The sequence below is a fragment of the Peromyscus maniculatus genome, chromosome 19, assembly GCF_049852395.1.
Source record: "Peromyscus maniculatus bairdii isolate BWxNUB_F1_BW_parent chromosome 19, HU_Pman_BW_mat_3.1, whole genome shotgun sequence".
NCBI lineage: Eukaryota > Metazoa > Chordata > Mammalia > Rodentia > Cricetidae > Peromyscus > Peromyscus maniculatus.
In genome coordinates, this window is record NC_134870.1 from 47,744,143 (window position 1) to 47,768,092 (window position 23,950).

The 23,950-nt window shown below is 49.1% G+C and overlaps 1 protein-coding gene and 1 long non-coding RNA gene across 3 annotated transcripts in view; one reads left to right on the forward strand and one right to left on the reverse strand.

The window, feature by feature from the left end:
* Positions 1-3,736: 3,736 nt before the first annotated feature.
* Marchf3 (membrane associated ring-CH-type finger 3) overlaps positions 3,737-23,950 on the reverse strand; it is a 145,481-nt gene continuing 125,267 nt past the window's right edge. The window contains exons 4-5 of the mRNA XM_006983030.4: positions 11,352-11,561; positions 3,737-4,685 (exon numbers count right to left, since the gene is read on the reverse strand). Coding sequence (XP_006983092.1) covers positions 4,527-4,685; positions 11,352-11,561 — 369 coding nt within the window. The 3' untranslated portion in view covers positions 3,737-4,526. The remainder of the gene's footprint in view (positions 4,686-11,351; positions 11,562-23,950) is intronic.
* LOC121823914 (uncharacterized) overlaps positions 17,763-23,950 on the forward strand; it is a 41,515-nt gene continuing 35,327 nt past the window's right edge. For both annotated transcript variants that reach the window (XR_013046107.1, XR_013046106.1), the window contains exon 1: positions 17,763-17,841. This is a non-coding gene — a long non-coding RNA (uncharacterized LOC121823914). The remainder of the gene's footprint in view (positions 17,842-23,950) is intronic.

Consider the following 23,950-nt stretch of genomic DNA (forward strand, 5'->3'; position numbering starts at 1 on the left):
ATGCATGCACACAGGGCAGGCAAGAGCATGCTGGGCTTGTTTCTTGTCTTCCTGGCTTCCCCGTCTCGCACGTTTGTTTCTCCGTCACTTTCTCAAGATACATGGCTAGGAAGGGAACCCTACCAGTTGGCTGGCTGGGGTCCTTTGCTCTGCTCGGATAGAAATCACGGGTAGGCAAATCTTACTGTTGGTCTTTGCCAGCCTCTGTCTGCCCCCATAGTTGGCAGTCGAGCGTGATGGCGGCAGGGTATGGGGAAGAGGCAGCAGGTGGCACCTTCTAGCGTAACAGTACTCCTGTAGACCGTGGGAATCTGATTCTTCATCCTACAGTCTTACCGCTCTTAGGTGGGCCCAGGAAATTGGGATTCATCTTCCCTTGGCTGGAGCTGGCAGTGAAGCTTCCAGGCAGGCTTAGGTATCAGGATCCCTCCTAGTCTGGGGTCTGAGATTCTTGGCCCTAAAGACGTGGCAGCTTTCTGGAAGTCCGGGTTGAGTAGAGCCTGCAGTTTATTTTCTGACTCGTGACCACCTCGCGCTATCTCTGCTCTCTGACCTCTCTTCCTGTCTCTCGCTGTCTTCCTTCCCTGCTCACGCGAACTGTTCAGCAGCTGCTGCTTCAGCTGTCAATCAGCCAGAGGCCTCGCTGCTTTCACGGAGGCGCAACTCATCGACTGCTCGGCTGTGGCCTCCACTACTGCTCTGCGATCCCTCTCTTTGTTACCAGCTCACCCTGCACCATTAAAGTAGACAAGAAAAGATGACTTGAGAGAAACCTTTTATTAGACCTCACGTGGCTGGATCAGGGGAGGCAGCCCAGGACTGACTTAAATGAGCTCTGACAGCCTTATACACGCTGGGGAGGGATGCCTCGGCCCAGGCACAACCTTTATTTCTTGGCAACCAATCATAGCCTTTTTTTTTCTTGGCAACCAATCATAGCCTTTTTTTTTTCTTGGCAACCAATCATAGCCTCTACTCTTTAGCATCAGTCCCAGCCACAGAGATTCCCGTCTGAACCAATCACAGCCTTATCTTTCAGCACCAATCACAGCACTTCCTCCGTCAGGTAGCCAGGGGACATGGCCTCCTCTGGCCCAGCTGGAAATGGTTGCAGGGTCATCCATGTGGAGGCTGTGATAGTCAACAGTCCGGTACAGCCCCGGATGAGGCTGTTCCTTTTTTGTTTGTTTGTTTTTCGAGACAGGGTTTCTCTGTGTAACAATCCTAGCTGTCCTGGAACTCGCTTTGTAGCCCAGGCTGGCCTTGACTTCCCAGAGATCTGCCTGCCTCTGCCTTCCAAGTGCTGGGACTAAAGGCGTGCACCACCACCGCCCGGCCGAGGCTGTTCCTTTTGAGGCAGAACGATCGACTGTGGTTTTTGCTTTGTCTCGAGGTGTCTGTGTACTGTTCAAGGCAGCGGGTTTCAGAATAAAGGTAGTTTGGCGGGCTGTTTGATGGACCATCCTTTTACTCCGGGTGGCCAGGGAGAGTGTAACCACTGCCAGTTAGGGAGTCATGTGCCCCCATCCCACACTGTGTTTTCTTCCGCAGGAAACCAACATCAGGAGTGTTTACAGCAAGAGTTTAAAGAACTTACCATGGACACTAATAGTGATTTTCAACAGACTTCAACAATTCGAAACACCTTTCCAGCACCAGGGAAGAGGCAGGTCCCCTTCGTCTGCCTGTCTTCGGATCCCGGCAAGGAGTGTGGAGATGATGCAAGGGTGGTATACGTCAGTGAGCCGCCTTTACTGTCCCTGTCCCCTTGTCCCCTTCTCTGCTTCATTCTTCATGGTTCAGAAGGAAGCAAAGGAAGGGTTAGCAAGGCTGCGACTCCTCCTGTGGTGGCTTCTCACCAGTCAACCAGCGGCCATTGTCTTCCAGAGGTCCCATGTCTGTAGACTCCCTACCTTGCCCAGCCTGGACTTAAGTGACTAAGAGGGGATGGAATGTTCTCCAGAGGTTTAAGAAGCCAAGATGGGTGCTGTTGCTGATGGAGGCTAGGGCCCTCTCACCAGGACAGCTGTTCTCTACCTGTGAGTCAAGACCCCTGGGGGTGTGGTGAACGACCCTATCACAGGGGTCACCTAAGACCATAGGAAAACACAGATATTTATATCACAATTCATAACTGTAGCAAAATGACAGTAATGAAGTAGCAATGAAAATAATTTTATGGTGGGGGGGGGTCACCACATCACGAGGAACTGTATTAAAAAGTCGCATCAGTAGGAAGGTTGGGAACCACGGCACTACGAGGACCAGGCACCAATTCTCTTCTTGGCTATAGAGGTACCCTTCTCACCTCTGGGGGCGGGGAGGGGGGCAGGGGGGCGCTCTGCTTTCCTTCCTGGGCGTGGATTCAAATTTGTAGGAAAGAGGCCTGGCACGGGCATAGTACCAATGTGCTGCCCCCCACCAAAGGCAGGGACGCTCTCGGAACCGCCCTACTTTTAATACTGTTTTTAATCTCATGACCCCAGGCAGCAGGAATTCTCAGCAACCAATCACAGCAGACCCTTAGAAGCCGCCCCTCGGTAATTCATGGAGGTGACAGGAGAAGGGGGCGTGTGTGGACCTTTGACGAAGGTGGTGTCATTCACTCGAGTGGTATCTCTGGTTCCCCTGACAGCTCAGGGCCCAGGGCTGGATGGACGTCATTTATCACGTATATTGCCGGGCAGCGATTCACAAGCTACCAAGCTGGCCTCTGCGGAGGAAATTTAAATGTGTGGCAGCTGCGTGCAGCCAGCGGTGTCCGGCATTTTAAAAAGGTCAATTAAGAAAGCATTGATGGTGGTGCGGCTAATGACAGCCGAGAGGGGTGAGCAGGGCGGCGTCAACAGCGGGGCCGAGACCTGTATTCCTGGAACCGAAGGGTCCAAGCGAAGCGTGGCGGGGAGGAAACCTATTGTCGTAAGCCATAAAGCACGTCTGAGTTTTTGTAAGGACGAGAGTACAGCTGTTTCCCTCCCTGGGCAGCACCGGGAACAGCCTGAGAGAGGAGAGTCTGGCCCGCAAAGCGGACAGCTGCAGCAGCTTCATCCATCAGCAGACCGAGTCGCGACTCCCCAGCCTCCGCCTGTGCCTCTGCGCCCATGCTTCTCCCACTCGGGGAAGCAGAAGGCGGGTGCTGGAGCGATGCGCAGAATGTGGGTCATGTTCCAGAAGAGTTTTAAGCTGGGTCAACCTTCTCACCCTGTGCGTGTGTGAGTGGGTGGACGGGTGGGAGCCGCCCCAGCCCGAGCCTGCCTCAAAGACTTCCGCTCCTGACTTGGGGGGGGGGGACACACAATGCAGGCTAGGGGTCACACATCTATGCTGTGTCGGATGAAAGGGAGACACGGAGCCCTTAGACAAAGTCTATTTTGGCCGTGACAGAATGGGCTCCGTGGTGGGGGAAGAGAACTTGGGTGGCACTTTTTTTTTTTTTAATCTGACAAAAGCATCTTCGACTAAGCGCTAGGCTTCTAGGACAGACTTTATTGTCACATCTACCTCTCAGGCTAGAAATTCAGGAGCGCAATGGGAATGCTAATTGATATGCAAAACGGGTCCAGGGTTCCTAGAAGCTTCCGGATCCTCAGTCCCTGCAAAAGCTGAATGTAGACAGGAACTGACTGAGGCAGGCAGGGGCGGGAACAGCGGTCGGCTTTGACTTGTCCATTTTGTAAACCTAGTTGGGAAACTATGCAGGTTTTAAGAATTAAAGAGAATACCGCACCAGTCAGGCTTGTCTTTCACACACCAGATATTTATTATTAGAAAATAGCTTCTATCAGCTGTCAGTACCAAACAAGTTGAAAGGAGCGAGCTTCTCGCCTTCATTTCCCTCTTTAATAGTATTTAAATAAACAGCTCACTGTGTGGTGAGCTGCCACGCCTTTTCTTCCCTTTTAAAAACTGAATAACTAAATGAGGTTTAGTACAAAACACCCTTCCAATGTGACTTGTTCCGCAGTAATTATGCTGTCGCCTCGAGTGAGGGACATGAAAGGGATGAAAAAGACCACTCAGGCTATCAAGTTAGCCACCCAAGAATCCACAGTAGAAACCGGGAAATGAATAAACCAACCCAAATAAAACCCATCCAAACCAAGACACCAGTTTGTACATTGGCTTTTAAATTTTGATTATCATCTAAATTATATATTTATATATATATATTTATATTTATATTTGAAATAGTAATAAAAAAGGAAGAATTGAGTTGCATCCTCAGCAGGACAACCTTCCTCACATGTTAAAGAGGTGTTCAGAAAATTCCATACAGTATCTGCTAAATAGACATGTTTGGCAGCTCAGCAAGTATCATATGAGTGCAGCATCCATGATTTTGAAGTCGACCAGCATTTGCTTCCTTCTGGCTGAGTTAGTTACTCAGGCGATGTGGCAGCATGGCTCCAGATGTTCTTAGACCCCCAAGACTAAGGGAAGGGCTCTGGGGTGGTGGCTCAGCGCCGGGCCCAGGGCAGAAACGTCCAAGCCCCAAACCATGGGTCTACCACCTGAGCACGCAGACATCAGACAATGGTCTCCTTTGAGTTCCTCTTGGCTGAGTGGAGCCCCAGCAAGGACTGCTGATGGGAGGGGACGTTGACAGACTTTGGAATGAGGAGAATCACCCTCTGGTTGGTCCGACGCCACTCATTGTACAATCGACAGTGGTACCGGAAGGACACCTGGGATGGGAGAGGAAAAGCGTGACAGAGTCAGAGGTGGCAGAAGTTGACAGTCAACTCAAGAAACAAACATGTCATTTCCAACAGCACGGGGGGGGGGGGGGGGCGGGGGGGGGCCTGGGCAGGCCTCCCCAGCAAGCAGCTGAGCGCTGGGATGTTGGGTGCCCACCCAGTCCCCTGGTGGCGCTGGCCTGGCTGCTTCCTTTTCTCCTCCACATACCGGGAGAAAACAGGAATGTGAGCAGGAAAACGAAGTTCTTTCTGAGTGGGGATTTGTTTCCAGTCTAGTGGTGCCCTGGCTCCCAAAGCCTCCGTGGTGAAGAAGTCTGACGGGAGAGCCGGCTCCAGGCTCTGTGCAGCTGTGGACCCCGGGCCATGCCCCTGTGTGTCCCCCATGTCCCTCAGTTAGAGGGGAGAGGTGCTGGGACTGACTCCGAGTACTCTTCAGCAGGTTAGACCAGGGTAAAGGACCCCATTCATACTCAGAAATAAAGCACGCCTTTTGTCCTGGGCCGTGAGAGCCTGCAAAGCTGGGCTCCGGCCTGACCATGGTATGGAGTCCTGTGGTCACCGCCGTATTTCTTGTCTCCCCCCATGGACTGCCAGTGTCTTGGGAGCAGAGCTCGAGTTGGCCCGGTGTTAGACACTTTGGAAGTTGCTGGAACGTTGCTGAGTGAGATGATCCCATGCTCTCTCTGATCAAAACACAGGACCTAACTGTACCTTAAAGGCTTGATTTTTATCTGAATGCTCTAGAATGAGCTGCTCAAGCCTGGTTGTTTTAGAAAAGGCTGGTAGAAACTGATGCCCTGCCCAGAAAACTCAGACTATTTTTGACGGTGTACTTTTTTTTTTTTTTTCCCTTTTTAAAGAAAAGACAGGGTCTCACTATGTAGCCCTGGCAGGCCAGGAACTGGGTATGTACACCAGGCTGGCCTCAAATTCACAGGGATCTGCCTGCCTCAGGCCCCAAAGGCTGGCACTGAAGGTGTGTGCCACCAAACCCAGCTGAAGACACACTTTTGAAATTGGGGGTGAGGACTGGGAGGTGGCTCCAGCAGGCAAGGACTTGAGCTGGATTCTTGAGACCTACATGGTGGGAGGAGCGAATAGACGTCTTCTGAATCCCCTCCCCAACACAAGACAAATAAACGTAAAACAAGAGACTAAACTGGGCCAGGTTTCAGTTTGAGGGCACCCAGTTCCTGAGTCTGTGCCATCAGGAAAGCACCCATGAGCTCAGAGTGGCAAATCGCCCGTCTGGGCCGTTTAACAGCCTGGGGATGGGGAGTTCTGAGACCCAAGGGAGGGTCCCCAGGAGTGGGCTGATCTGATGGTCTGAACTCAGTTTCTCTATGAATAAAGGGAAGTGCAAGCTTTGATCAAAAAAGACTTGTTGGCCTCCAGAGAAGGACCACGAAGTCCAAGTCCACGGCTGAACAGCTTGAGGTAGAGAAGTGAGGAAGCAGATGCCCAGGCTGAGTGCCAGGGGAGATTTGGGTATGAACACATAAGCTTTCAATTCTCACAGATGTACTGCTTCCAGAATGCCTTGACCATGCTGGAGTGGAGAGTGGATCCATTTTTTTTTTTTTTTTTTTTTTTTTAAAGACAGGGTTTCTCTTAACAGCCCTGGCTGTCCTGGAACTACCTCTGTAGACCAGGCTGGCCTCGAACTCACAGACATCCATTTTTTTTTTTTAAAGTTTGATTCTTTTGTATCTATTCTACGATGTTGCTGGTGGTGCTTCCCTGGAACTTGGAAGGCAGGTGAGAAAGCCTGCCAGTCCGAGCCAAGTGCAAGAAAGACGAGGAACATAAGTACTAAAGCCGCGTTAGCAAGCCCAGAAGTCCAGAACCTGGGATCTGCTGAAGCTGGGTCTCCAGTCAGCGGGTCCTCAATGCTCTGCACCTCAGGTACTGGAGTAGCCATGTGGGAAGCAGCTGTGGGACAAGCAGGCAGCGGACAGGCACACAGGGCTAGAATGCCCCTCCTCCACCTAGTGGCTGCCCAGCTTTGTGAGTTGTCATCCACAAGCTCCAGTTTTCTCGTTTGTAAAATGTGAACGTGAGGTGCTCCTAAAGCACTTAGCATGGTCTTGAATGTACATCAGTGTTCCGGACCTGGGATTTTTTTTTTTTTTTTTTTTACGGATTAGAAATATGAAAAGGATGATAAATAACTTTGTGACAACTTCCTAAGGTCCTGGAAAAGTGAAGAGAGACTGAGCTGTTTCCTTTAAGCCAGCTCAGTGTGGTAGTGGCCTTGCTGCAGGCAGCAGCAACTGGGAGCTTGTTAGAACGTGAGAATTCTGGCCCCCACCGGCCTATGGGATCAGAGTATGTCCTAACAAGATTGCCAGGGGATCTGGAGGCACACTCCAGCCTGAGAGGTGCTGATCCTAGGGACACCCAGAGTCAAGGACTTAGCGGGTTCCCTTGTTCTGTGGCCACACACACACACACACACACTTGTGTAGACAAACAGATGAGACTGTATTAATCTATTTAATTACTGTTAACTACCACAGTCTGCAGGCAAATTCAATCAATGAGAACATCTTGAAGACGACTTCTCCGGGAAAATAAAGGAAGGTGAACACAAGGCAGAGGAGCCCACAGTCTGCGGTGGCTGCAGGCTAATATTTGCTCCTGTCTCCAGATGGTCCAAGACATCCCTCCCCACAGTGCAGTAGAGTGGAGAGGGAGGAAAGTTTAATTTAGAGAACTGGAGAGAAGCAAGAAAAGCCGAAAAGATGCTGGGGTGAGAAAGTAAAGCTCCTCCTTCAGATCTTAACCTCTGGGGTGTTCAGGAGAGGGTAGGAAGAAAAAGTATAGGATTGTTATTTTAACTACTATTGCTTATGGATTGATTTCCAAAGTTTATTCGCTTATTCCCCTCAGGACATTAAACTCCTCTGGATGGGGTCTGTTTCCAGAAGGCTCTGATCATGTGAGGCTTGAAGAAAGGGGATGTCAGCACCCACACCTCCCTTCCAGGGAAGCAGCTGAGGCGTTGAAGGCCTTTGGGGAATCTAACCAAATCTTCTCTTGGGAAGTTTCGGGGCGACTGAAGCATATGGATGGGACCAAGGTTCTGGGGTGTCACCTTCCTACTGTGGGGCCAGCTCACTTGTCTGACCGTAGCACAGAGGAGATCTGATAAGAAATGGATTGACTGTAGAAAAAATCCTGCTTAGGCCAAATATGCTGAGAAAAACCTGATAAAATCTGGGTGCTTTGGCTCATGCCTGTAATCCCCGAACTCCAGAGGCTCGGGAATGAGGACAGCCATGAATCAAGACCAGCCCAGGTCCCAGAATCTGACAACAAAAACCTTCGAAAACAAAAAAACAGTCCCCCCTCCCCCGCCAAAAAAAAGTCCAAGAAAATGTAGTTGTGAGCCGGCCCCATGGCGAGCGTGGGCTGGCAGGATGTAGAACCAGAGGCTCCTTCCACATCCAGGATTGAAATGATCAAACCATGGGACGTGGTCCTTACTCATTCACTGGGTTGGGTCTTACAGCATCTGTAGTGTGGCTTAGGGAGAGATGGCCGGTGCCATTCTGGACTCTTCAGCCTGTCTAAGTGTCATCAGTGTCTTCATGCTCCTGTGGACCCAGTTCTCAGCTGTCTGTTCACAAACTTAAAACCAGGTACCTTCCCCTAGACCATGGGGCGGGGAGACTCCTGAGGGCCTGGCCTCCTGGGTTCAAGGTGGATACCTCTAACACAGCAGATTGCCTGGGGCAGGTCTCTGAGGTCACATATGACAGGGCGCTTGTGGCCATGAGCGACCAAAGGCACTTGGAGTGTTGTCCCCCGTCACAGCACCTGGCGGTGCGGCTCTCCCAGGAACGGCTCCTCGGAGGAGCCTGGTCTGGACGGATGCCGTGTTTGTTTATCTGAGACATTTTCACAGCAGCGTGCTCTCCTTAAGCTTGACAGCTTGTTTACAGTGGGCTGCTGCCGGAGGGCACTCTCCAAGCGCTGTCAACTCCTGAATTACGGCCTTTGCCAGGGCTGCTCAGTGCGGCATTTATCTGGGAAGGAATTATTCTATATTCAGTAACCTATTGCTGAGCTGACTCCACCGTGTGTGTGTGTGTGTGTGTGTGTGTGTGTGTGTGTGTGTGTGTGTGTGTGTCTCACACCAGTCAAGGCAGAGGAGAGGCAGTCCCTCTTGCCACTCTGCCTCTTCTGGCGGGCTGGGAGAAGGTGGAAGTCGGTGGAGCAGGGAAGACACAGGCAGATGACCCTGGGCCTGCCCTGTATGTGTATGTGTGTGTGTGGGTGTCCTTAGACTTATGTCACCAGGTCTTATGGCACTTAATCTTCATGATGACCACAACCCAGGAGTGAGCAATTATTTCCTCCATTTTTCTTTGGGTAAGAAGGGTGAGCAGGGAAGGTTAAGTGCCCTCTTTAAAGTTAGTTAGCTGGTTGGAGGCGGAATCGTGGGTTTAAACATGACCCCTGGGTTCCGAATGCAGGTGCTGCACTGTCCTGTCTTGCAGATGCATTCTGCAATGATTTACGACGTTCTAGAAAAGCCTAGCTTAGGGGACATTTTCCAGCCATCTTTCTCTAACCACCCATCATCTTCCTCCCCCACTTCCCCACCATTCCTCCACCCTTCCGGCAGGGGTACACGTGACAGAGCATGTTTCAAGATCTCAGTTGCTTCTGGAGGCCCAACCTGTGGGTTTCACCTTTCTTCACTTTTCACCATAGATAGGGTTCTATGAAAAAATCGCAGACCCAGAAAAGCCTAAATATGGCATTAAAAAAAAAAATCAACCAAACCAAAAAACTCCCTTGTGCTTAATTATTGCTTTCCAAAGTAGTTGACTGTGTACTCCTTTGATTCAGCCTCACGGTACCAGGGGAAGTGGGTCAGGACAGGGATGACTAAGGCCCAGGAAAGTGCCTTAACAAGGTGTGCGGTTGACAGAGTGGGAACCAGTTAGACCGCTGAACCTGTGTGTGTGTGGTGTATGTGTGTATGTGTGTGTGTGTGTGTGTGTGTATGTGTGTGTGTGTGTGTGTGTGTGTGTGTGTGTGTGTGTCTGTGGCCAGAGCAAGGTGTTGGGTGTCTTAATCTACCACAAGCACATGACATAGGGGCTCTTGATGAACCGGAAGCTCGTCTGTTCAGCTAGGCTGCTCGGCCAGGAAGCTTTTGTGCTCTGTCTGTCTCTGCCTCCCGCCCCACCCCCCCCATAACACTGAGGTGATGGCACACAGAACCATGCCTAGCGTCTTGTATGGCGTGTTGGGGCTCTGAATTCAGGTCCACTGGACTTACGTACTCTTACCCACTGAGCCATCTCCCAGCCCTGCTTCATTTCTAACCATTCTCTCACCACAATGAAAGCTTGGGATCGGTTTCCTTGTTTGAGTTATAGCAAAGCAGGCCACACTGGAAAAAAGCGTGGACCATTGCAGGAGGAAAAACTGGTTTTGTGTGGGGCTTCATTATCTGGGAATTGCATTTCTGAACCAACCAGAAGTCTCCCTGAGCTCTCGGCATCAGAATGCACCCAGCTGACTACTGTTTAAGTCATGTCCCTCTTCCAGAGACCGAAATGTGTCCCCTGACTGTCTGAACTGCACCATGGGAGGGGGGGCAGAGCCGGAAGAGTGCCTGATGAGTAATAGGGAAATGAACAGAGGGTCTGATTGGCAGTGGGAGGAAGAGGGAGGGAGGGAGGGAGGGGGGAGCCAGGAACGCTGTGAGGTGTGGACACTGCTATGGGATGTGGGAAGGGTGCACTTTTGACAGGAAATACTAGTGAATAACAATGGGACGTGCTCAGATTGCAGCTGAACCCACTCAGGAGACTCACACCAGGAAGCGGGAGGCTGGCTGGCCTCGGGATGCATTCTCAGGGTGGTAGCTTCCCCTTCAGCCCTTCAGCTCCCACTGGACCGCACAAAGAGGGAGCAAATGGTGCACTTTGTGGGTGCTTCCAACTGGTACCCCAACAATCAACTTATTGCACGAAGTTAAATAAAAAAGAGAATGCTTAAAAATTCTTCCTCATACGCAGCAGGAATGCTTATTGGGAAATGGCTTTTCTTCAGTGGCAGCGAAAGTCTTCTTCTCAACTAGATAAATCAGTGCGTTTATGGGCAGCAGAGTCAATATCCCAACACACGGAATAATCATCAGAGAGAGTGTAGCGCCACGTCCAGCAAAGACTCCAGACTGTGTCAGGATGCAGGAAGGAAGGGGCCAGCTGGCAGGATTCATGATCTGTGCAGGAGGAGGCTGCAGTACAGCCATCATTCACAACCTACCACGGGCCCAGCACAAGCAAGAAGCAACCGGAGCGAGAGCAAGCGCCCTGCCTTACACCAGCTGGAGTCCTAGTCCGTGGGAGAGGACTACAGGGCGTGGGGCTGACCGGTGAGGGCTGAGAACCTGGGTTTTCTTTATCTGATGTGCTCTTCCTGGCAATGTGTTTGTACACACCCCCTCCTTCTTATCCTCAGCCCTCCAAGGCCTGCAAACCACACGCGTGTGCCACGCCAGCGTCTGAAGGTCTGGTCTCAGCTGGGCGGGTGAGAGGCACGGCAGACACACGCGAGGGAGGCTTGGGCCTGTGGCCACAGTGCTGCCCCGCTCTAGCCACCCCGACCCCAGCCACAGGCCGTACTCACGAGTGTCCAGAAGAGGTAAATGGTGAAGAGTGCCACAGTGAGGGCAATCAGTCCAACGGCCTCCAGCCGGCTACTAAAGTGCAGGTGGTCCACGGCGCCCCGCAGGCACAGCCAGCCTGAGATGGTGGCCAGAGGGGTGATAAATAAGAAACACACCATGTCTCCAAACAGAGTCCGCTTCTCGTGCTGGGGGCCAGGGTTCCTGAGCCACTGCCGGAAAAAGAGACAGAGGAAAAAGTAAGAAGAAGGTTGGGTGGCGGCGAGGGGCGGGGAGCCCTGCTCTCCGGCTGTCTCTGCTGCAGGGTCTGGACAAAGGTGCTTTGGACCCGCCTAAGATGATTAGGAAGCACCGAGGGCTTATTCTCACACCTCTGTCCCTTGAATAATAATGACTACAACAGTTTGTAATGTCCTTGCTGAGGATGACCTGCTTTTTGTGAGAAGAGTTCAGTGACTACTGTGATGAATCGTAATGATCCGGAGGGTCGCGGAAATGCTACTCTGCTCTACTCTTGTCGTGAGTGGTCCCCCAGGTTTCCGTACGTGAAGCCTTCGTCCCCCGGTGGTGACAGTAGGTACTGTGGAAGTCTGGGAGGTGGTGCCTCGAAGGGAGGCAGCTACAGAGGTGAGCAGAATCATGGCCTCAAAGGAGATCATGGGATGTGGGTTGAATTCCTTTGCTCCCTTGGGAGGAGACCACTTGCTCTTGACCCAGGCTCTGACCCTGATGTGGCCGCCTCATCAAAGGCCCAGAGCAATATGGCTGCCGACCTTGGCCTTGTCCCTTCAGAACGACGAGCTTGAATAAAACGTCCCTCTTTATTAGTAACTCTTCAGGTACTTCCTTGCGGTGATGGGGAGCTGACTAATACAGGAGGTGACACCGAGGTCTGAGAGCTGTGCTCAGGCAGCCTTGGCTTTCTCGTATCTTGACTCTGAGAATGTGTGCAGAGGAGGTGTGCTCAGCAAGCCTGGGGTGCCAAAATCCTGTAACCCCCTAGGAAAAGTCCGTTTGCGGGACTGGCTTTGGATTGGCTCGTAAGAAAAGCGTCTGAGTCCTCTTAATAGCCTGGCTGACTTGCATGCCCGAGGTCTCAGGGCACATGATCAGATAGTTTATGCCCATGGTGTGGTACATATTTAATGCCTAGTTTTGTTCTGAGGGTCTGCGATCCAAGTGCTGAGGTCAGTTACACCTGTGTGGCTGACCCGGCGTTTCTAAGGCTCAGGTGAGCTCCCCTGATGACACCATTTTTTAGATACTAATACAAATTACTGCTAAAAATTAAAGCATATCTAGTGGGATAAAATGGCTTATGTCCTTAATCCTAACACTTGGGAGGAAGAGGAGAGGCAGAAGGATCAGGGGTTCAAGGCTATCTTGGGCTACATAATGAGATTGTGTCAATAAGAATTTTTTTTTTAAAGTACATCCATGAGACATCACTGGGGAATGACATCTGGGAGCTGGGACTGTGTCCTAGGTACCTTATCCTGTTCCCTTTAGTCTGGATCCCTTTGATGTGACGGATCATAACTTTGAGTGTGACAGCTTTTCTAAGTCCTGCAAGGCCCTGAATCACCGAGTCCGAGGACAGTCTTGGGGACTCAGCACAGATCGAGACTGACCTAACTCAGAAATGTCCCTTGGTTGACTTTTCAGACTCTGAGTGTCTTCACTTAGGATCACCTCTGACTCCTGGACAGTGCTGCTAGAGAGGAAAGACCAGGGATGCAAATGTTTTGTTGAAGGACTATGTAGAAAGTATGGGCGGCTCTTGTCCCGCTTGGAGACTGCTGAAGACCGGGAAATGCTTCCCCCAGCACAGTCTAGGGTAGATTATAATGCAATTCTGCAGTTACATATTGGTGTCAGCATTTTCCAGAAATGAAGCCCAGTGGCTCCTCTAAGATTAGCATGAATGCATAACCTAAGCACATGGACATCTCTAGCTCACTTGTCCCACGTGGAGAAGAAGGCAATGAGGCCAATGAGGTCAGCGAGGCCTGAGAAGTGAGGTTCTACAGGACAGGGGATGGGGTAGGGTGGATTTGACATTGTGGACTCTGTCTTCCATCACATCCCCATCGACAAACAAGGCCCTGCATTGTCTGTCTGTCAGCACATGTCCAGTGCTGCCATTTGATGGCACCACACAGGAGCCCTGCACGGTGCTGAAAAGAGACCCCAAGTGACCAGGGCAGTAATTCCTACAAACCTGTGGTGGGCTGACAAGGGAGAGTGGGAATGTGGAGAAGGAAGGAAGGGAGGGTCACAGGAAGACAGAAACAAAACACAGATGCTGCTCAGAGGGAAGGCAAGCTGTGGGGCTTGACTGGAAGAAGCCTTGAGAGTAAACAGAAAGGGCAGGACAAGGCCCAGAAGGATGCCCGTGGGACGGGTCCTTCCTTGTGTTCGCCGGGACCCCAGCACTCCAGCTTTCAGTGCTCAGCCCTGGAAAACTGGCTGAGATGCTGAAAGAAGCCAACCTCAGCTCAAAAGTGGGCCTGAATTAATATCAGGACGTAGATAGAAGGGGATCCACTTGTTTGTGAATGTGAATCCCACATCATGAATATTTAACACAGATACCCAAACGATCAAGGGCAAATACATTAACCCTGCCATGAGCTGTCATGCCACCTCACACATTTCAGAAGCTTCAGAGAACTCTCATTAATTAACGTTCTCCTGCCTAAGTACTGGCACTACCCCTAAGACATAGGGAATAGAAAAAGGTCATTATATCCCAGTTTTACAGACTCTGCGAGGTTTAATGATTGTGCCGTATGACACAGGGGCCCAGTGAGGAGACGACCCATCAGGCTCTCTCCACTGTGAGCCAGATACGTTGTTAGTAAAATATCTGGAAATTTAAATTGCAAGACATTTCTCAGGCTCCTACAACAATGGTGCTCAAGGTTTAGCAAAGCAGTCCCTTTAGAGCTGGCTTTTCCCTGGAAGCCGACAGGAAGTTGGTGCGCTCACCTCTGCACTCACGTTCACAGGAACACAGTCCTCAGTAAACATGCTACTTAGGTGTGGAGACTCACTTCCTTGGCCACAACTTCCATTTCTTTTACTGGGGAATTCTGGACACATTTTATTTATTTAGAGAGACAGGGTCTATGTGTCTCTGGTTGGCTTAGAACTTACTATGTAGACCAGGTTGGCCTCCAATTCACAGAGATCCATTAGCTTCTGCCTCCCAAACACCAGCAGTAAAGATGTGAGCCACTACACCCGGCTGGCCATATTTTATTAACATTAATTTATTACTTTACTAATCTATATGGCTTCTGACAATGCCCTGTGCAATGGATGGTCTGGCTATGGAAGGAAACAATTATGAATCAGTGTCTACGTGATAAACATGTTAGATTTTTATTATTTATCTATCTTTGTGTGTGCGAGTGCATGTGTGCGAGTGCATGTGTGCGAGGACAGGTGTGGGTGTTGGTCCTCTTTCCAGCTTGTTTGAAACAGGGTCTCTTAGTTTACACGGTGGGTACACCAGGCTAGCTAGTACATGAGCTACGGGATTTCCAGGACTTTCCTGTCTCTTGATTCCCATCTTCCTGTGGTATGACGGGGGTGGGGGATGGGAGGAGGAAGGGCATTACACGTAAGTACTACTGTGTCTGGCTTTATGAGGGATCCAAACTCTCGGTCCTGACCTGGGCACATGGCAAGTGCTTTAACCACGGAACCATTTCCCTAGCCCCATGTTTATCTGGTAAGAGAAATACACAGGGGCTGGGGGGGGGGGGCGCTCAGGGGCAGGGTGGAAAGGAAGGATGCACAAGGCCCCGGGTTCGATCCTTACTACTTCCCTTCCTCCATAAAAGCAGTACTGTTTTTGGGAGGACTTGCTTCCTTTGTTGACTGTGTTCTGATGAGGCGTTCTTAGTACTGTTTGATGTAAAGCATGTGTTTTCTTTGAACCCATGTATCACTCGCCTCTCCCAGCAAGAAGAGTGGCAGGAATTTGCTGTTGAGAAAAACATGGACAAAGACCTATATACACCAATACAGAGGTATTCATTCAAGTGGAGTTTGTGACAAAATATTTGATTAGTTTAAATTTCTAACAATATGAAACTATCGAAATAACATATCATTTACTTAAAATTGTGATATCAAGTGGTAATGCACATCTTTTGTTTATAAACATGGTATACTGCTGAGTAGGAAAACTTCTGGACAGAACATCTACTCTGATCCTGTGAGTGCAGATACATCTCCATGGACATAGAAACTTACATTTACTTAGACATGGTATATTGCATGCCTAAGACTAGAGGGATACTCGACAAAATAGTAGCTATACCTGGCATGGAATTATGAGATTATGAGTGGTTTTAAGATTTCATGAAATATATTTTGTTTTTATGAAATGAACATGGACCTATAGCTGTCTCTGTATATCCTTTGTTCAGAACATATATACACACAAACCCTAACATATTTGGAGAGATGGGGGAAGGGAAGGGGAAGGAGAGGAGAGGGAGGGAAAGAGAGAGAGACAGAGACACAGAGAGAAACAGAGAGAGGGGTAGGGAGAGAGAGAGAGAGAGAGATTGAGGACAGTGGGGTAGGCAGGTGTCTAGCTAGTGCACAGCACCAAAGCACTAAACGCTGTACGGAGCTATGGCTGGGTGAGGCTCAGTGCTAGGAACTCGGTGTTTATGGCGCATCCTCTCACACTGGTGTGTTGGAGTCCTTACAACACAGCTGTGACTTAGAGCCTGCAGGATTCCTCACTCCACAGACACAGATGGGGAGAAGGGGCTGCATAACCTAGCTAAGGAGAGCTAGCGAGGGAGGGTTCGAGGTGGGATTCAAACTGGCCTCCACTTTTTGTCCCTTCATTTCCATAGTAACAATTTCATTTTACACCAAATCGTAACTGTGTGTGAGTACATGTGTATGCTAGGTTTTTTATTTTTTTTTCCAATTTAGGTGAGACATGGTAAGTCATGCTAATTTTATGGTGTGTGCAAAGCAGGGATGGGGGTGGGGAGATGTAAATCAAGTTGCTGAATGGTTGGCTGCCCAGGATGTTATCATGGTAATTTTACAAGATTTCCTGGGCTGCTGCTTTGATCTATGTTAATTCTTTTATCTAACCAGAATGGGGTCCAATTTCTGGGCATTTAATCTCATGACATTATCATGCACACTGGCCTAATTCATAACAGGCAAAGGGTTGGTCTCAATTACAGTGCCTTTGCTTTTCTGGTTCTTGTGTGGCTTCTGCTTCTCTGTCGGTCATCACACTTACTGCACACTGAGCAAGGCACACATTCTGCAGGGCGCCTCATCCCTAACCCTGCAGCAAATGCAGGGAAGGCTTAAGCAGCCTTGTTTTCCCTGCTGGGCCTCATCTCCACTAGCAGTGCCTAGGACAGCACTGGCCGCCTGCAGGGTACTTAATCCCGAACCTGATAGCAGTGTTTCCGGAACCCTCACTGTATCTTCTATAGCCCAGCATTACCTTCCAGGTGACAAGTAACACTCCATACAACAGTTCTTGAAGAAGGTAAGGTATACAGGAGTGGCTTGGCTTCTGTCTCGGGTAGTCTAAGTCTAACGAGTGTGCTCACAATCATTCTACCATATCCTCATCCTTAGCAAGAACTGACGTGGGAGAGAAGGATCATACCTTAATAGTTCTCATCAGCACAGGGAGTATCTGCTCACCGTGCTTGCCCCAGTGTGAGACAGCGCCATGCTATCATGGATCGCTTCCGCAGCTGAAATGCCAGTGCTCAACAGTTCCGTTTTCCCCCTCAGCCTATTCTTGGTGGTTAGTGGCATTTTAAGGACTAAGGTCAGTGCCGGGGGATACTAATTAGTGGGCATCTTTCACCTGGCAGGCCTATCCCAGTGGCTGCCAAGGGCATATTCTTCCTGCCTTGTTTTCTCTGGTACCATCAAAAAATGAGGCATCCAGGTATGACGACTCATGTCATCCAGATATGATGACTCATGTCTTTAATCTAGCATTTGGGAGGCAACAGTCAGCTGGGGCTACTAAGTGAGATCTTGTCTCAAAAAGCCCAAACAAACAAACAAACAAACCAATCAACCCATGAAGCAGACAAAAGCTTTGCTGTTGAAGTGCCCAGCAGAGATCTGAGCTGCCTGCTTTCCTATTTCCCATTTTAATCACCAACTGGTTCCCGAATCAATGGCGATCTATTCTTGGAAATAAGTTCAACCAACAAACAAACCAAGGAGAAACCCAACTGTAATTAGCAGTGTAGGACCGGAAACAGTCTAGGGAGTATTCTGCTACCAGTGATGTGGTCTCACTCCCTGGCCGAGGTGAACCTTCAAGGTGGGTCAGCTGTGGCTTCAACCACATTATAGTGTCACTATGTTAAGTCCCTAACTGGAGGGTGGGTGTGAGGAGATAGCAGACTCAGCCTGGAGGACTCCAAGTTAATCAGCTCACGTCCCCAAGCTAGGAAGGACACCTTGTAGGTGAGTGCACTAGAACCAGATCACATCTTGGTGGTTAATAGTTCCCATCAATTATAATCATCCCACAAATCCCCTTAATTAGAAGCCATCATGAAAATGAGAGAAAGTGGGAGAAGGATCCCACAAGTTCCTGGGGCTGGAATTGAAGCAGAGAAGGCCAAGTTGCAGGTGCACTCATTTGGGGGATCTTGTCTGAATGTGTCCCGTTAACTTGGGGATAGTTCTTTCTTTTTTTTAAATTTTATTTACATTTCATGTACATTGGTGTTTTGCCTACATATATGTCTGTCTGAGGGTGTCAGATCCCTGGAACTGGAGTCATAGTTGTGAGCTGGCCAAATGGGTGCTGGGAATTGAACCCAGGTCCTGTGGGAATGCAGCCAGTGTTCTTATTGGGATAGTTCATACTTCAGGAGTACACGCATTCTAGGCTGAACTGCCTCAATTTGTCCGTCGAGCTGGAACATGGGGTGGGGGCAGTGTGACGAAAAGGAGGTGTCAGATCCATGTAAGTTTAAAAACTGAAGATGAAGCCTGAAAACCATGCTTCGTCATTTGCCCGCAACACAGAAAAGAACACGACCAAACACTCCTACCAGTGTTTGGGTCTCCGCGGCCCACAGGCTGTCCGTGTGTTCCCTGGTCAGCTGGAGCTGGGCAGCAGGAAGCCTGACTCCAGGAGCTAAGGAGCCGCTCGCTGCAGACGCCAGTGCAGCCAGGCTGGAAGCGGTGCACGGCACATCAGAACTTAGTAGAGGATTGCTCAAGCCTTGGCCTCCTTCCAAAGCTCTAGCCATCACATCCAACAGCCCACTCAACGTTGCTGCTACCATGACTAACAGACAACCCAAATGTCATCTGTCTGACAGAGCCAGCCCGAGCCTGTATTTCCAAATCTTCTCTTTATCAGTAAGTGACAACACTGCTCCCCGCCTCACTTAGGAGTCCTACTCCTTTCTGTTTCTTACCCCATTCTTGTAGCTCTTCCGGAAGTCCCGCCCACACGACCTTAAATGGACAGCTATGGTTTGTGCCTTTCATTCCACACCCCCTCAGCTACCAGGTCAGTCTGGGCCCCTATCGTGCCCTGCCTGGAGACAGTACCTCCTGGCTCCCTCCCTGGTCAGTCAAAAACATCAGTCATTGTCACCTGGAAATACGGGATCGGAGCATGCACTGTTTATCCACAACTTCCCAGCAGTTAGGATAAAAGCCAACCTGCTGGGAAACGCAGGGCCAGACCGCATCCTATCCCACGGTTCTGATCACACCTCCCACTAACACACCCTCACTTTACACCTTTACCTGTGGCCGCTCCCACACAGAGAACAGTGTCCACCCATGATCTGGAATGGTTGACTCCTTGTCACTTAAGTCTTAGCTCAAAGACCTCTTCTCATGGAAAATGCTTCTTATAGGGCTTGGGAGATGGCTCAGGCGGCCGAGGGCCTGCTGTTGCAAGCATGAGACCCAATTTTGGATCTCCCGTATCCACGTAAAAGCTTGGTGGGGAAGGGGAGGGGCAAGAGGCAGACAGGAGTAGCCCAGGGGCTTACTGACCTGCTTGTCTAGCCAATCAGTGGGCTCCGGGTTCGGTGAAGAAAGCCTGTCTGAACCAACAAGGTGGATAGCTGTAGAGGAAGGCACCTGGTGTCCTTCCCGCTCCCCACCGTGTTCACATGCGCATGTGTGCACGCACACACATGCACGCGCGTATAAACGTAAACATCACATACATCTGTGAACACCTAACATATTCTCTACAGGGTGCAGAATGACTGTCCGAGGGGCCATCATTCCTTTGTTTCTTATCCATTTGTTGCTACTCATTGCAACAAAACCGTGAAGACATTCATATTGTCACATAACACATTGTTTTACACACACACACACAAACGCTGAGTACATTTAGTGCAGCTTGTGTGTATATGATTTCAGGGCTGATTGCTTTGTATTGAATAACCAACTGGGGGCTCCTCTCTGGAGGAGGCTAATTCTCCATCTCTATATGTATTTCCAGAATTATTCTAGCAATACCCTAGTTTTTTTAAATTGAAATAGATTTTTTTTTTCGAGACAGGGTTACTCTGTGTAGCTTTGGTGCCTGTCCTGGATCTCCCTCTGTAGCCCAGGCTAGGCTTGAACTCACAGAGATCTGCCTGGTTCTGCCTCCCAGTGCTGGGATTAAAGGTGTGTGCCACCGCCACCCGGCTGAAAATAGATTTTTTTTCCATACAATATATTCTGATTAAAGTTCCACCTCCTCCAACTACTCCCAGAACTTCTCCACCTCCCACCTCCCCAAATCCACACCCTTTCTTTTTCTCATTAGAAAATAAATAGACATCTAAAACAAAAATAAATAAGACAAAATAAAAACAAACAAACCAGAATAGTACAAAACAGAAGAAAAAGAGCCAAAGAAAAAGTACAAGAAACACATAGATGCAGAGACATCCATGGAAATCCCCTAAAAACACAACATCAGAAACCATAATATATTAGCAAAAGACCTATAAGTAATATGAGACCAAAAATATGAGACCCAAAGTAATAGGAGACAAAAAACCCTCCAAAATACCACTGAGTCTCTGTCCTTTTTGTTTTCTTTTAAAAAATACTCATTTTGGGGCTGGGCATGGAGGCACACGCCTTTAATCCCAGCACTCAGGAGGCAGAGGCAGGTGGATCTCTGTGAGTTTGAGGCCAGCCTGGGCTACAGAGTGACTTCTAGGACAGCCAGGGCTACACAGAGAAAGTCTATCTTGAAAAAAACAACAAAGCAAAACAAACAGCTCATTTTTAGTTTATGTGTGTGAGTCTTTGCCTGCATGTATGTCCACACATCATGTGTGTGGCTGGTGCCCAATGAGCCAGAGGGTGGATCCCCTGGAACTGCAGTTACGGATGGTTGTGAATCACCATGTGGGTGCTGGGAACTGAACCCTGGGTCTTCTGCAAGAGCAGCAGATGTTCTGAGCCACTGAGCCACTTCTCTGGCCCTGAGGACTTTATTCCTGTTTATTCACACATGGCTTGGCCTGAGAGCAGGGCTGGAACATGTCAGACACTTGATGAACATGAACCAGTAAATAAGCTGTCAGCAGCCCTGACCAGGGATGGGCCTGCGACATTAGTTAGACTAATTAAATGGACTGTATTTTGTTGTGGGCAAACACCAGGTCATCAAGTTCATTGCTTTTAGCCTTCTAGCTAAAGACAACCATATATAGGAAATCTTACTTGATTTTTGAGACAAATAGCTACTTTGTTGTAAGATGAAAAACCTTCGGTTTCTATTCAAGCTTTTTTATAAGATGGAAACGACCATGGAATGCTATCTTTTTTCTACAGGTCATGAAATAGCATGAGAAACCCAGCAAAGTCATTTAAGGTCCTTTGTACTCATTTGGTTACACTTCTCTCTCTCTCTCTCTCTCTCTCTCTCTCTCTCTCTCTCTCTCTCTCTCTCTCTCTCACACACACACACACACACACACACACACACACACACACACACACAGAAACTATGCTGAAATAATTGAGAAGTCCACAATACCAAATATCCATTTAAAAATGAAACAACTCTAGTTTAACCAGAACTACTCACTGAGTGTCTCTCCTGTGCCCACAGTTTTCCTGCATGTAACAATGCTGGCTGGTATCCTTGTTTCTGGGCAGACTGCTAAGGCTCAGGAGGTCAAGTTGCCCGCTCAGGGTCAGATGGCCAGGGGCCAGTACTCAAAGCCTCCAGCCTCCTCTCTCTTAGCGCTGCACCCCCCACCCCCCCCACCCCCCACCCCCCCCCACGCTTCTGCTCTACCTGAAATCTTAATCCTCGTTTTTTATTCTTTCCTATGTGGATAGACAGCATCGAGGAGGCACTAGACGGGATAAAACTCAGGCTTGGCAGAGGGGGTGGGACAGAGTCCATTTGTTTCCATATGGGTTTCCCTGACACTGTGACCTTTATCAAGTTCTTTCACCTCTTAGGGAGTAAAAGTGGGAGTCTTCCTTAGAAGGGAGTAGAAGGCGCAGCTCTTTCATGGAGAGATGAAGGGCCCTCCCTACTTGTCACAGGGATAGATAACACAGAACCTGCAGATTCCCACGTAAAAACATCAGGCTCAACCAAAGAACATGCACATCATCCTTCAGGCCTCCCCTCTATGAGCTCTGTGCATGGTAGCTTACTTTTTAACCTCTCCAGGCATGGAATAAGCAGCTCAGACCTCACAAGGCAGATGATGGAATAATGAACTCAGCATCCACCACTCCAGCGAACCCATGCCTCTCTCAGATTGGGCCACACCAGCATGCAGCAGCACCAGCGTAAATATCCCTAGTCCTACTTTCCATTTCTTCCTCTCCTCCAAGCCCCATATCCAATCTATCAGCAAGTCCTGTCTCCTGGATGTACTCACGTCTCTCTAGAGCCATTATTTCCTCCCCCATCCCAGTGGGTCTCACTGCTAATGCAGGCTGGCCTCAAACTTGGGACTGGTTGGCCTCAGCCTCCTGAGTGCCAAGACCGGTGACAGGGGCCACTGCACCTGACTTCTAATGCCATTTATAACTTTTTCCCAGGTTCCCTTTTCAGGATATTTGATCACACTGTGTGAAGATGCGTCTGTCCTTCCTCGAAACCTGCCTAAGGCACCTTCTGATTGGTTTAATAAAGAGCTGTATGGCCAATAGTTAGGCAAGAGAGGCTAGGCGAGACTTCTGGGGAGAGAGAGGAACTGGAGGGAAGAATCTGAGAGGTGGAGATTCACCAGTAAGACACAGAGGAAGTTGGACGGACTGTACTGAGAAGAGGTAACGAGCCACCTGGCAGAATGTAGATTGATATAAACCAGTTAATTTGAGCTCCCTCCCCCCCAGACAGGGTTTCTCTGTGTAAGTTTTGGTGCCTGTCCTGGCTCTCACTCTGTAGACCAGGCTGGCCTCGAACTCACAGAGATCTGCCTGACTCTGCCTCCCAAGTGCTGGGATTAAAGGCGTTAGCCACCGCCACCACCACCGCCGCCCAGGTAATTTGAGTTTTAAGAGCTAGTTGTTAACGAGCCTAAGCTAAGGCCAAGCTTTCACACTTAATAAGAAGTCCTTGTGTCATTATTCGGGAGCTGGCACTCCAAAGAAAGACCTGTTGTACCTTTTTATTTTCTCTCCTGAGCCATGCAGTAATCTTCTTTCATACTCTTCCATTCCTGTTATCCTAGAAGCCAGTTTCCATTAGTAGCAAGACTGTACGTATCACTTTTCATATTTAAAATGCCACATTCTCTAAAGATTCTTGCATGATTTTGATGTTTATATACACAGACCCAAGGGGTTGGTGGTAGGTTCACAGGCTCTATGGTTTGGGATAGCGGAAAATCTCATCCTTAGTTTTACAAACTCTAACTGCAGTTGAGTTATGCAGACAGTTCAGTGTTGTTACCAGTGCTTGTCACCCCCAAAGCCACAGATATTTCATATCACATCACAACTGTCGCAGGTAGTTTGAAATATTGCTATTTCAAAGATAATTACTTGGTCTGCCACAAAATGTATTAATGAAGAGGAATTTGCCTTTCGCTGCATCACTGCCTTTTAAATATTTTGATAACTACATTCTAATGTAATTCATTTCCTTCACATTCTTATGGAATCAGTCTTACGCAGTTAAAAATACAAGGCTCCAACAGACAGCCAAAGTGTCCGTGAAGAAGTTCAAGCATCTCCAATCTAGCTGCATTTCTCTTGGGGCCTTTGGAGTGGCTGCCCCTCTGCTTGGCACTCTATGTCTGCTCCTCCTCACAGACGGGCTTTCACTTACAGCTCCTGTTCTCAGGACTCCCCAGATCTCCACACACACCTCCGCTCCAACCATTCTGTACCAGGAGCACTTGTTTCAATTCCTTTATGTTTCTCACCTTCAGAAATCATCTTGTTTGTGTGTGTTTTTCAACCCTCAACCTTCTGTCCTAGGTCATAGGCCCTCTTAGAACATTCCATGCACCTGGCCTGTCCATAGTTTGATTCCCGTTTCCTAGAATCCTTAACTTATGCTTGATAAATATTAGCTGAAGAAATAAACATACCTTGCAAACCAGAGAATTTCTCT